General features: G+C 34.1%; 1 protein-coding gene across 9 annotated transcripts in view; it reads left to right on the forward strand.

Annotated features, from left to right (window-relative positions):
- Positions 1–14,720, forward strand: part of LOC125658301 (ankyrin repeat and MYND domain-containing protein 1-like) — a 42,989-nt gene that overhangs the window by 6,743 nt on the left and 21,526 nt on the right. For all 9 annotated transcript variants that reach the window (XM_056149502.1, XM_048889523.2, XM_048889520.2 and 6 more), the window contains exons 4-9: positions 8,109–8,255; positions 8,479–9,156; positions 9,503–9,630; positions 11,943–12,482; positions 12,692–12,863; positions 14,298–14,438. In XM_056149502.1, the coding sequence (XP_056005477.1) occupies positions 8,109–8,255; positions 8,479–9,156; positions 9,503–9,630; positions 11,943–12,482; positions 12,692–12,863; positions 14,298–14,438 (1,806 nt within the window). The remainder of the gene's footprint in view (positions 1–8,108; positions 8,256–8,478; positions 9,157–9,502; positions 9,631–11,942; positions 12,483–12,691; positions 12,864–14,297; positions 14,439–14,720) is intronic.

Raw genomic sequence — 14,720 nt, forward strand, 5'->3', positions numbered from 1 at the left:
GGGGTTTGGAGACCAAATTTTTGAATTATTGGCGAAAATATTGAATTTTTATTCAAAATTTCAAGTAAATTAATTTAAACTTTTTTAAGAATCAGTGTTCTATTTAGAAAAATATATCAACCAAATTAATAAATTACAGCATTTGATCTAGTTCCAAGTCTCAACTATCATAAATTATAAAACTGAAATACACGTATAGTAGTATAAAAATAGAAGATGTATCAGATGAACCAGAAACTGTAATATCACGCAGATTTAGAACTTTTTGATTAATCGATCCTTCCACCACAAAATATAGTCCCTGCAAAACCCTTTCAAAATTTGGATTAATTTGACACAATTTTTTTCAACTGGATAGGGTTCAGTAATAGATGTGTAATATGTTAATTTTGGCACCAGTGGGATCAGTATTGAACCAGTGAATACTTAGTTGTAGCATCCTGCGCAGTTGTACTCAAAAGCCGAGGAGCCAACTTCCTTAAGAATGGAGTCTTCTCACATTCAATGAATGCACTGAGGATTGATGTTTTATATATTGAAACATCTATAATAGAATATATTCTTTTGACTTGTAGAAATCTGCATGTCACAGCTTTCATTTTCATTTCAAGGTCAATTCAGGGTCACAATCTTTTCATGTCAGATGACCTTGAATTTCATTATTCATTGTTTCTTGTAGTGGTTTATTACAAATTTTATCCTAGTTTGCAGCATAATCATATCGTATGAACATATTTATATCATTTTGCAAAATGGAACTAATGTACAGTGTATAAACACTGGCAAATTTAATAAATATATGGTAGACTGAATTTCTTTTGATAATTCTACAATTGTGCACATTGATTGTTATCATTATTTTTTGCCATACATAAAATGTGTATACTTTTTTTGGCTCTTTCACATATTACATATAATGACACCAGTGTGATGTAATAGGGTGCTTAATGACATAAGGCAAAGGTATCAAATCATAGGAGAAAGTACAAATCATATCTATTTTTTTTTTTTGTTTAAAAATAAAGATAAGGGGTATGGTATTTGAATCACCCCAAGAGAGATAGCAAATTCAAATTATCATGCAAATTTACTATAGTCAGTGTGATGTACTGGTATATTTTACTGCACCATTGATTCCACTAAAAAAAGTAGTGAGGCTCCATGACTTTAATGTTTCATAACTTGATTTGTCAGAATTATGACAAAAATCCATCCTGAAATAGAGATTTTTTTATTTTAATGCACAGTCGACCTTGCAGAACTGTATAACCTTACTATATGTTTTCAAACTCACTGTAAAAGTTCAAGGTCACTGGAAGGAAATTTTTGTGTAAAAGATTTAAGCCAAGTATTTATTTAACAATTTCTAACTTGTTGTGCTGATACAAATGTGCAGAAATACCTTAATACCTTTATTGGTTTCCAAGGTAACATGTAAAAGGACATGGTAATTTGAAAGCCAATTCAGAAATTCTTGTAGACAATTAAGATTTAAATTACGTTTCCTTTTCAATTTTTATCAAAATATCCGATCGGTTTTCATGAAAGATTGATTGATTAAATATTGTTTAATGTCCCTCTCGAGAATATTTCACTCATATGGAGACGTCACCACTGCCGGTGAAGGGCTGCAAAATTTAGGCCTATGCTCGGCGCTTATGGCCTTTGAGCAGGGAGGGGTCTTTATCGTGCCACACCTGCTGTGACACGGGACCTTGGTTTTTGCGGTCTCATCCGAAGGACCGCCCCATTTAGCCGCCTTCTACGACAAGCAAGGGGTACTGAGGACCTTTTCTAACCTGGATCCCCACGGGACTTCATGAAAGAAAATAAAAGTCAAGGTCACTCAAAGATATGGTTTCAATTTTCCTGCAATTAAGTTTGTGTGTGCATGTGTGTGTCTTTTGCATCAAATTGCAATGACATGTGCTGTCTAACACAAAAATCTTAGCTCATAAAAGTACTGTAGAGTCCTTATTTTACGCAAGTATTCAATATATCACAAAATGACTCGTAAACTTCAAATTGGAAAACCATGAATTCGCCAGTGGACTGTTGATTAATAGGTTTTACATGTATTTTCTGCAATTATAGAAATATGAGTAATTTTATTTCCAGTGGTACTTCTAGCTATTATTTAACTATGCAAAAATAAATTCCTAGCATTTATTGAAGAATTAACAATGTATATTCAAGGTCAAACAGGGAAGATCATGCAAACCCACTGGAGGAGAAACTTCAAAATTACCTATGTTCTGATTGGCAGGGATACCATCTACAATATGCAGTAATATTCATGGCTTGATTAAAGTTTTGGCAAGAGCATGGGAAGGGGGGGGGGGGGGGTGCTGTTACTGATGATATGTACAGCTTATTTTCAGAATGATGAAATAATACAATTCTCAATTCCATTCTAGGCATGAAATAGAAGAATTCATTTTTGAATAAATTCAGAAAAAATTACCAAATTTATCCGTAAACCCATTCTAAATATACATGAAACTGTTGTAATAAAATCAGAAATATATTATTTGACCTACCTCATTGAATTAAATTGTGTGTTCTAGTCCTGCAGAGTGAGGTGTTAATTTTTTTCATAAGATTTCACTGTAAAGTTGCAATTTTCTGCTACATAAAACAAATTCAGCATGTACATCACAAACACACAATGTGTTGCAAAATAGGTTCAGAGAGAGGAGAAAACTTGGAGTTGTTGTACTAGCTGTTTTCAATTTCTTCATATAAGAATTCAATACAAGCATTCAGGGAATTTTGATATCTCTGCTTAAAGGTACCCGGTGTAGCAAGGAGTTTTTCTCCACTAATCTTGTCGACAGACACCATTGTCACCCTCATGCTGGAGCTGAAAAGCCCAATGTCAATTTAGAAGTATATCAAACCAAAATTCAAAGCAAAAGTGGTATGGAATCCAGTATTTGTACTGAACAGTTTCGATATTTCAGTGAATCTGTTCAGATGTAAAAAATTTTTACAGATTGAATTGAAGTTTTTCGGGTACTATTCAGTATTATCTAGAGGGTACATCATCCAGGTTTTTGTCCTTGAAGCTTTGCTCACAGATTTTGTGTTAGGACCTTATCATATTCCTCAAAGCATTTCATGCGGGTATCGAAAATGTACATATTACCAGCTTATGGACTTTAACATGGGAATTAAACTACAAGTTCTTGAATGTTGTTGATTTCTTTGGTAAAAATGATTTTACATGAATTGTATATTACACAAGAGTGGTAATTCCTTGTCATATACATTTGTAACATCTATCTTAATTACTAAGAATCAATTTCAACCACATTTTGTTGGGAAGAAGAATTCTCTTGGCAGTAGGATGTTTGGTCAAAATTTAACTCCTAAATATCTTACTTGTGTGCTTACATTTTATGTACATACAGTTATCTATATTTCTGTGGTCAGCAATGTGACAAGAATTAACACATGTGCAACATGTTCAGGTTATTTCAGATGCTTTCAAAGTTTCTTGTTGAGCATGATATAGCACATGGCCAATATAATCTTCAGTATAATGATCTCCCCCAACCTAATGCTGGTAATCAGAGCCCACTATACGAGATTTTACATTGTCTTATAGACAAACTATAACTAGTTGGTTTATTTTTGATTCAGTGTTATCGTTTTTCTAGGGTACATAAACAGATGAAATACCCATGATTAAAGAAACATTAAGTAGTATGTAACGGATCTCGGAGAGATCAGAAGAGACGGCTGACAGAGCTTAATAAAGTTGTGTACATGTATACAGTTTTTTAATGTTCGAATTGATCCTGGTACTACCTTATTTGAACTTGTTTTAGTATAGCATGTATATAATTACAGTAGTTTGCTAGACAGTCAGGACTGGGGTCAAATGACGGTACGTCATGGGTTGGGTTTTTTTTTCTTGTATAACTTTGACCTTTGTCCATAAAGTGTCTGTGACCTAGTACATGTATACATCTTTTAATGCATGCAGCTGGTACGAATATTTCTTATAGAGGTTTAAATCAGAATTTGGTAGTGATTAGTTGTCAATTCTTTTATCAGATATAACAGGTATAATTTTAATTCTTCCATGGAAGGGGAATCATATACATGTATATCAAAAAAAAAAAAAAAAAAAAAAAAGAAAGAAATTGGGTGATGATGGTTGTCATTGAGCTAGTACAGTACTAGTGTGTTTATAAACGTGACAACTTTGTCCTTAAAATCTAATTCCAAAAATTTGATTTATTCACATAAGCTTGATTTGTCTATTATAGATAAAGGGTATCAAAGCAATATAAGCAAGACAATGCAGTCATTACATAAAATTAATACATACTCATTACATGTCTCCTAACAATTAATGCACAAGTTGCAACATCCTGCTTCAGAATTTAAGATATAATGAAAAAAAAGTGGGGGTTATAGATAATTTTTTTAAACCATTAGTCAATTGGGAAGAAAAGAAATTTTCATTCAAAATTTCAGGTGGATTATTATAGAGATTAAAAACAAAGTCAAAAACTGGAGACTGCAATGCCTGCATGATGTTAAAATTACGTAAGATTCTTTCATAGAGAATTTTAAGAATTGGTGTTCTGTTTGGGAAAATACATCAATTAAATTCATGAATTTATGACATTTGAATTAAGTTTCAAGGTTTTATTTATATTTATATTATATATTGAATTACGGAATTGAAATACATGTCTAGGGGTGTAAAAATTGACATTGTTATAGATTAATTAGTAATTATGGTAAAATCATGCAGATTTATATTTAATGGCTTTTTTTATTAAAACATTATATCCCTCAACAACAAAATGAATAGTCCTTTATTTTCAAACCCTTTCTAAATTTTAAAAAGTTCAACTGGATTGGGTTATGAGTAACAAATATATAATATATTTGTGCTGATGCAGTAAGTATTGAAAATATTGTTTATGTACCTGCAAAGTTGTAGCATTTTGCATGGGTTGTGCTTAAAAGTCCTTAATGATGTATTAATGTATTTAGTCAATTAATTTTTGACACAATAATAATTAATACAAGTCAGATAAGATTAAATGCATGTGCCAGATATTGCATGCTCATAATAATATACATGTACCTTTAATCTTGATTAATCTTGATTTAATTGGCAAATTATTATCATAGGCATTATAAACTCATTGATTAAGAAATAAATCCCTTGTGATTGGAATCAATGGAGAATGAGCCCCTAGGTTGAGAAATTTGGAAAAAAATTGTAAAATAAAAAAACTGAGCCAGAAGGGCAAAGGGGGTTATTCCGTCTTGACAGACCAGGGCTATATTCCTTTATAGTGGTGATGTTTTACTCTAGACTAGCTGACTTTAGAGAAATACGATCTCGATGGTCAACAAATGTTCATTGATTGAAACTGCATGTATAATTTAATTTGACTCATTTGTCATATGATGCTGTACATGTTTGGATGCAGATGATTAATGAATATACAATATGCTGACAGTGCTACCGTTTGAACGAGCGCAGCTACATACATATTGTCATGCTTGTGCTTTGATCAGCAATTTAAACAATATCTATTTACTCAGTACATGAATGGGATTTAGGCAGAGCCTATTTTAGCTCTCTCCCAGGGTTTGATTTATAATAATTAAATCATGAACTGCAATTGAAGTTGTGTATTATGTTTTTGCTAAATTTAGATCACTCTAAAATACCTAGCATGCACATACATATACAATATTATAATTAAAACATGCATGTATACATGAACAGTGGTTGAAAAATTTATTTATACAGTCTACTCCACTTATATTGAAGTCACTTATATTGAACTATCTGTTATATTGAAGTTGAAATAAATCCCCATTAACATTATTTTATATTTAGTTCAACATTGGTTATATTGAACTTTGGATATTAAATTATGGCCTGCCAAATTCACAAAAATGAGCTAAACATAGTTTCACAGTTGATAAACTAGATTTATCGACTGTAAACTATAGTTTACGAACTGTAAACTATTGTTAACGATTCATTAACTATAGTTTTCATCCGTAAAACTATATTTAACGGTTGTATACTATAGTTTACAAATGCTAATCCAAGTTTATCTTTAAATAAACGTTAACAATAGATTTTGCTGATAAATACAGATTCACATTTGTAAACTATAATTTACATTCATTAATTATAGTTCACAATTGTTAATCCTAGTTTCACAAATTGTGATACTATATTTATCAGATAAACTTAATAATAGTTTAGACTTGTAAACCGTAGTTTACAATCATGAAACCGTATTTATCAGATAAACTATGTTTTGCAATCGCTAATGATTGTTTTCATTGTTAATTATAGTTTACGCTTGTGAAACATAGATTATCTGTTAACTATGGTTTACAGATGTGAAATATAGATTAACGTCGTTAACTATAGTTTACAGTCGATAAACCTAGTTTATCAACTGTGAAACTATGTTTAGCTCATTTTTGTGAATTTGGCGTGCCATATATAATGAACAATTCAGGTAGGATCCCTGAATTTCAATATATCTTCAGGCGATCCGACTGTACATGTATATTATATTTCTGCTGCCTTGGTTAACCTTTGATGACTTGTTCTGAACTGTATGTTCTCTACTTTCCTTATTCCTACTCTCAATCTTTTCAAGTCACTAATTGTGTGATAAAAATGACCAAGTCATTCAACTTTGTAAAACTATGTGAAGAGCAGAATTAAATAATTTTGGTTGAAACAGGTGAAATAATGTAATATATGACATGCCATACAGCCTCATAACTACATACGTGCGATGATTTAATAGCATTTTTATGAGATGGGAAAAAAATGTTGTAATTCGGACCATAGAACTTTAAATAGCTTGATAAATTCTAATACTATATTGCACATGCATACACAGATCCAGAATTCATATGATATAACCCCCTTGCAGCAATGACATGTTTCAAAAGAGAAGTAGAAAATATTTATTGTATTGTATAGAATCCCACTTTTAACACAATGATGAAATATTTCAGCATTTGCATATAATTATTTAATAAATTGCAGCATATTTCAATTTGAGCCCCCCTTCCTTTGTTGTTGTAAGGATACACTGAGATTTATTCACAAACCTAGAATTAATGTCATTAATGAATTTTTAGTTGTGAATTGTCAATGGCATGCATGGTTATTATGGGAGGGGAAAATGATCTCTGATTTTAATTACCGGTTGATTTCAGAAGGGAAGGTTACCAACTCACACACTAATTTGAACTACTGTATGCTATTTTACCAAATAGATATTTACCAAGTATGGTAGCCTTGTGGTTAAATAGGCATTCGCTTTGCAACAGAAAGATCGGAGGTCGTGGGTTTTATTTTTTATTCCAACACCATGCCAACCTTTAAAAACATTAAACATGGCTAGTAACTATTTTTCACCAATTGTTTACCAATAGGAGTGATGAAAGATACAGGTCTTTTGGATAACATCCTAAAAGTGATGGTCCTATGTTATTGATAGGATAAGCACCATGCATTTGGCTTTGTGACACTTCATCAAAAGTTGGTGATGTCTCTATATGAGTGAGAAATGTTCAAAAAGAATGTAAACAATTAGCATACAAACAAACAAAAACACGTAATGATCAATAATCTCTGAATTTACGGGTTAAAAATTGAGAATTAATAAGGAAGCACCAAGATATGCAATGTCCATCTTGTAACTGTAAAACACACTTATAGTATAAGTGCTGGGGATGAACAAAATCGTACATTATAAATGTGATTCATTATATATCCAAGAAGTTCATGTCTTGATATGTTATAAAACTACAGGGAATGAAAATTCCTTTGCTGTAAGCATGAATTCATTATAAGCATTTTCACTGTAACTGTTTTTTACTGTAAGTATGAATTCATTACAAGCATGTTCATTTTAACTGTTTTACTGTAAGTGTGAATTCATTATAAGCATTTTCACTGTAACTGTGTTTTACTGTAAGTGTGAATTCATTATAAGCATGTTCACTGTAACTGTGTTTTACTGTACATGCCTGTGTATAATACAAACACCATATGGTAATTATATGTTGGCATTACAATTTTGTTACAGATGTATAAAGGGACCTTTTACAAAGACCGTCGTCATGGCAAAGGGGAGTACATATGGCCAGATGGTTCGAAGTTTACAGGAACATTTTTTATGGACAGGAAAGAAGGCTATGGAATTTTTACATTCGCCAATGGTAGCAAATTTGAGGTCAGTGTTACTGTACGGTGAAGTTATTATGTAATGCTTCATATTGGATGTGAACCAATTGTAGATTTTGAATTTTAAAATTGATGTTTAAAAGATTAGCTTAAGGAAATAAAGAAACGTACAAAACAGAAAATTGAAATCATATGCAACACAGTAAAAATGGAACCTCCATATGAATGATAATGGATATGAAAAACTGGCATAAAAGTATTTGTTTTGACAGGGACTCTACAAAGATGATGAAAGAATGGGGCCAGGGGTCATGACGTATGCCGACAACACGCAGGATGTTGGCTTGTGGTTCAAAGAGAAACTAGTCAAAATTTGTACTCCAATTAATGGAGCCTTCACCATTCAAGACCACAAGCAGTTTGTATTCAGCCCAGAGGAACATGTTCTCTATATCAACATGACTGCAGAGAAAAAGAAGCCAGAGTCGCAGGAAAAGGTTCTCAGTCCAGACATATTTGACTACTTACCAGAGAACCAAGGAACTGACAAAGTGACAGACCTGTACAATGAGACATTAGACCCTGGGAGTTTGGCTATAAACAGATCCGAATTTAATCGAGAATTCTTCAGGGACCAGGATGGAGAGAAGTCGGATGGTGATGAGAAAGTTCCTGCCATTAACAGAACTCCTGGCATGATTGACATTCAGAGGCATGTTTATTGTCATAGGAACAGACAAAAAAGTGTGTCTTTTGATGTTCAAGAGATAATGAAAGGTAACAGGGGAGGGAACTTCCTGGAGAGGGGGCCATTAGAGACAGCATCTGAAGATCTGATCATGGCGGCTGCTGAGGGAAAGGTAAAAAATGTGGAGGATCTCCTGACCTCAGGAAAAGTCCATCCAGACGTTGCCGACAGGAATGGCCACACCGCACTCATTGGTGCTAGTGTAAGTTAAAGAGACTTTTTATATCTTTGATGCTAATGTGTAAGTTAAAGAGACTTTTTATATCATTGGTGCTAGCGTGTAAGTTAAAGAGATGCCCTAGCTATAGATTTTATCATTGCATGGTGCTAGCGTGTAAGTTAAAGAGATCGACACCCTAGCTGTAGATTTTATCATTGGTGTTTTGATTTTAGAATAGAAATGTCACATTAAATTTGTTTAGCCTCTCTTTCTAAATATTAGAAAAAATATGGAAGCTATCATATGAAATTAAGCAGGAGTTAATTTCTAAGATTGTGTATGAAATATGTGTGCTCTAATATTTCTAACACTCTCTATACTTATGCAGGTCAATTGGCAGACAGATGTAATTAATGTGTTGTTAAACAATGGTGCCAATGTGAACCAGCTGAATGATGAGGGGTGCTCTGCACTGTCTGCAGGCACAATCTTCTTCTACCCCATAGAGGGATTTAGGTATGAAATCTTGATTAGAAATCTTTTTGTTAACAATAGAATTTTAGTGTAGATATTTTGAGGAATTTTAAAAATAAATTTACAGGTGTTTTTTTTTTTCACCTCCGTTTACTCTTGAGATTGAGTATTTTTCCGCTGTGTGTTACATTGGGACATAATCGGATTCAACTTCCTCTCAGTAAGTGTATGACCATTCATCAAATTTGGTATGGGGCATCTTTGGGGTATGAGGAGCTAAAATGTGAATATCATCATCACTCTGGGGCCTGAGGGATGGGATCAAAACCTTAAATATTATACAATCTTCTAACTTTAAGACATTAAGCATACAAATTGTTTGTGTAGTCATAATGATCAAGGATGTATTTACCAAAATTGTGAAATTGATGGCCTCTGGGTCAGGGGTTCTGGTGTTAACGCAGGACTCTATGGCTCATGTAGTGAAAATATATCATTTCTTTAATTCTTTAAAAATCATCTAACTCCTGGACATCAAACAAAGAAACAGAGTACTGTTTCATAGAAATGATTAGAGAAGTCTTTACCAAAATGATGAGATTCATGGCCCCTGTGTCAGAGATTCTGGTGCTGAGGTGGAACTCTATAATTCACACAGTGAAAATTCATTATTTGTTTTAGAATCTTCTTGATGCCTGCACAATCAAACTAAGTACATACATGTAATAATATTGAAGACTGCAGAAGCTGATCTGCCAAAATTGTGAAATTGACGTTCCATGGGTCAGAGGTCTGATGCTTGGTTTGGGGTGTAAACCTATGATATGAATCAATTTTAAAAAACTTTTTCTTTACGCAGGAAAAAGCAGACAAATTGTGTTTAGACAGTCTGTCCTCTTATATCAAAGTTGTTTATATTAAACTTTGTTATATTGAAGTAAAAATATTTCCCCAGTAACATTATATATATATTTTAATTAATATCAGTTATAATGAACTTTGGATATAATTAACAATTCAATGTTGGTCCCCTGAATATCACTCTATTTGGAGAAGACTGTAGCTATGATGGGCAGGGATGCATGCTTTTACCAAAATCAGTTGCTCCTAGATAAGGGTTCTGGTACAGGAGTAGAGCTTTATGGCTCATAAAATAAAAACAGAATTTCCCTCAAAAATCTTCACAACTCCTGGAGACCAAACAACCATTCTGATTACATGATAACAGTGAATAGAGAGGCTGCTACCAAACTTTTCAAATTCGTGGTCAGAGGATCTGAAGCTAGGGTGGGGTAGAATTGTACAGCTCTACTCAGGGACATCTAGCAGACAAGCTGTGGGTATATAGTCATAATGAGCAATATACTTTACCAGAAGGTGATGTTAATGGCCTTTGAAGGTTCTCAGGTGCTAGGGTGGGGCTTTGTGGCTCATATAGTGAAAATACATTCTTTCTAATCTTCTTTACCCCTACACAGCTTTACGAAAAAAATATATGTATATGGTTTGGAAGAGCATGGTGTCTCTAACAAAACTATGAAACTCATGACCTCTGGACAGGGGCATGTTATAGGGTTAGGCCAAAGGGTTATGTTTTAGAGTGGGGCCGAAATGGGTTATATAGTAAAATGGATTTAATATTCAATTTCTTATAAATTGTGTTTATTGTTTAGAAATACTGTACACATGGTGGTAAGAAACATGTAGCTGTCTACCAAAATCATGAAGTTCCTTACCCCGGGCCCTGGACAGGGGTTCAGGATTTAGGGCTGGACCCAAATGGGTAGATAATCCAATCTTTAAAATTGTGTTTTACTTTTGCGCATTGTGAAAAAATATGTGCATGGTTATGAAAAGCATGTATCTGTGTACCAGGTATGTAGAGTTCCCCACCAGGGTTGCAAGCTTTAGGGTGGGACCCAAATGGGCATGTAGTGAAAATGTATTTGATCTTTGTAGTTTGTCTTCTTTTTTTGTACTTCTGTGTATTGTCAATAAATACTTTTATGCCTGATTATGAAGAGCATGTGACCCTCTATCAAACTTGTGAATTCCCTATCCCTGTATCAGGGGTTCAGGCTCTAGTGTGATGATACAGTTTTATCTTGTGAAATCATCCTCATCAGTGTGACAAAAAAATACATGTATGGTTTTGAAGATTGTGGAATTCATGACCCCTGGACTTGTTACTGGGGCATAAGGGAATAATGACCATATATACCGTGAAAATACAGTATACAATCTCAAAAAGCTTATAAGGCCATTTATTTACAAGGTGAAAATGTTCATGTATTTTAGAATTTCTATATGAATCTATAAGAGTTTGAAATTAAAGCATTATTTGTTTCCACCAGGTACAATATTGCAGAAAGGTATTTAGGTGCACCACCATCATTGTCAGAAAAAGAAAAAAAGTTATCAATGAGTCGCAGTAAGGCAACACCCTCCAGAAGCAAATCAAATGCCAGTCCAACAAAACATAAAAGCAAGACACCTATCAATGATCACAGCAAATCTGACGAAAAGCGAGCAGCGGCTGGCATCAGCCAAACAAGTGTGGACAATGGATTCCCTAAGTCTGAAAGCAGTCAGAGCCTGGTGACCAAGCCCCAGGTCCGCATAATGGAACCGGGGAGTCGGGAAACGATCAGTCAGAACAGTGAGGATGCAGAATCTGCCCTCGGGGACACTCAACAGAAGAGCAAAGAAGACCCGGAGAGTGTGGATTTTGAGTCTACTGCCACGTTACATGATTACCACATTGAGGTGTCTGAGAGGATGATTGAGAGGTGTGCTACACAGCTCAGTACCAACGAGAAGATTGTTGGAGGCAAACGGTCACATAACAGTGCAGATCTAGGAAGGGTTAGACATCTGGCAGTCATCAAAAATGAGTAAGATGTGGGATTTTATGTTTTAAGTTTCTGTATTTGGCAAAAGTGGTTTATATCAAGAAAATTTGATCAGAGATAGAATTTTCAATACACTTTTGCTAATTTTTAAAAAAAATTATTTTCATTTGAATGGTTTCTTTCCTATAAATGAATTGGTAATGGTTAAGTTATATGGAATTTTATTGGCTTTTGTGTTTACATTTACTTAGGAGAGAAAGAATGAAGAGTACTCTAGATTTACTGTTGAAGAGAGGAGCAGATCCAAATGCTTCTGGTGTACCTATGCCAGTTTTGTTTTTTGCAATAAAATCTGCTGATGTGGAGGTGGTGAAGACCTTACTAGAAAAGGGAGCATCGACTGCCATAACCCTCCCTAAAGAGGTCAGAGGGATTCTGTATCGTAGTTAAAATTCCTGTCTAGTGGGCTGTTGTGTTTAATATGTATACATGGTTCATGAAGAACTGTGTGTCTTTGTTATTGTGATTGGTAGTTGTCTGCTGTCCATCATACATGTACTCTGACATTAGTAGATAATCAACTTCTTCTTTGAAAGAACATGGTTATTTTGCATGAAATTTGATGAGGAAGATCTTTGTGATAAGGGGAGCTAGAATTATGAATTTCATGGTCACTATATCCCCGGGGCCTGAGGGCTTGTAAATTATGCTGTCTTTAAAATCTTCCTCTTTACTCAAGGACATCTAACAAACAAACTGGGTATATTGATGGAGAGCGAGGATGCATATATTATAATGTGAAATTCATGGCCCCTTGGTTAGGGGTTATGGTGCCTAGAGTGGGTTTTATGCTTCATACAGTGTAAATGCAGATGAGTAGATTCTATAAAAATCATTTTCTTTATCCTGCACAACTTGAAAAAAAGCTGCATGTATATGCATAGTTATGAAAACCAAGGAGCCCTCTACCAAAATTGTGAAATTAATTACCCTTGTGCCAGGGGTTCAGACTTTAGGGTAGAGCCCAAATGACTATACAGTCTACTCCACTTATATTGAAGTCACTTATATTGAACTATCTGTTATATTGAAGTAAAATAAATCTCCACTAGCATTATTTATATGTTGTTCAACATTGGTTATATTGAACTTTGGATATAATGGACAATTCAGGTTGGTTCCCTGAATTTCAATATATCCGGAGTGGACTGTATATATTAAAAATGCATATAATCTTTTCTTTTCTTCTGTGTATTGCGAATAAATGCTTTATGTATGACTGAAAGCATGTAGACCTTTACCAAAATTATGAAATTCCTCCTCCCTGAATCAGGGGTTTAGGCTCTAGGACAGAGCTCATTAAGCAAAAGAACTGATGTTTTTTATCTAGTAAAATCATTCCCTTCACTTTAGTGCAAAATGCTTAAAACTATATGCATGGTTATGAAGAAAGTGAAGATGTCAACCAAAATTGTAGAATTCATGATCCCAGGAATTTTTACGGAGAATTCAGTGAACAATTAACATAAATGAACTTACATGTACAGTACATGAATTTTGATATTAAAATACTGAATGTGGAAAGCTATGGACAATATATTTTCATTTTTTAAAACTATGCACCTTTTTGTGATTGAGGTGCCTGTTGAAGACTTGCATGTTTCTTTAGTCCATGGTCCATGGGCCTCTTGTTTTTATTTTGAAAGCCTTTGTAGTGATAAAGGCACAAAAGTAAAATGGCTGTCTTGAATATTAACAAAGATAAGGATTGTATTAGAATAACAGAATGTAACCAGAGGACAAAGGTCAAGGATGCTCCTAACACAGACTTCATTTTGTCATGTTCTGTTTTTATAGAAGGGTGGACTGGCCCCATTACACATCGCCTCAGCGATCCCAGGGGAGGAGGGCATGCAGATCACTGAACTTCTTTTGGAGGCGGGGGCTGATCCCGACGTTCGGGCAACCGAAGATGACTCGTTCCTTAACAGAACTCTGGTAATTATACATTTACTCTTTACAAAGCCAAGTCAATGAAATGCTTAACAGTCACTTCTAACACAATACAAAGTGGTCATAGCTAAAGGCAGAACTTTGGAAGATGGTTTTATGATTCTATCGTGTATTCCAATAATTATACCCCCCGCAAACGACATTGTCTGTCCGTCCATTTGTCCGTAGATGCAATTTGTCCGTAGACGCAATTTGTCCGAAGTTTATTTCTAAAACCGCTGGACATATTTCATTCAAACTTTATGCACATCTTCTATATATTATGTA

Source organism: Ostrea edulis, chromosome 9, assembly GCF_947568905.1.
Source record: "Ostrea edulis chromosome 9, xbOstEdul1.1, whole genome shotgun sequence".
In the NCBI taxonomy this organism is placed as follows: domain Eukaryota; kingdom Metazoa; phylum Mollusca; class Bivalvia; order Ostreida; family Ostreidae; genus Ostrea; species Ostrea edulis.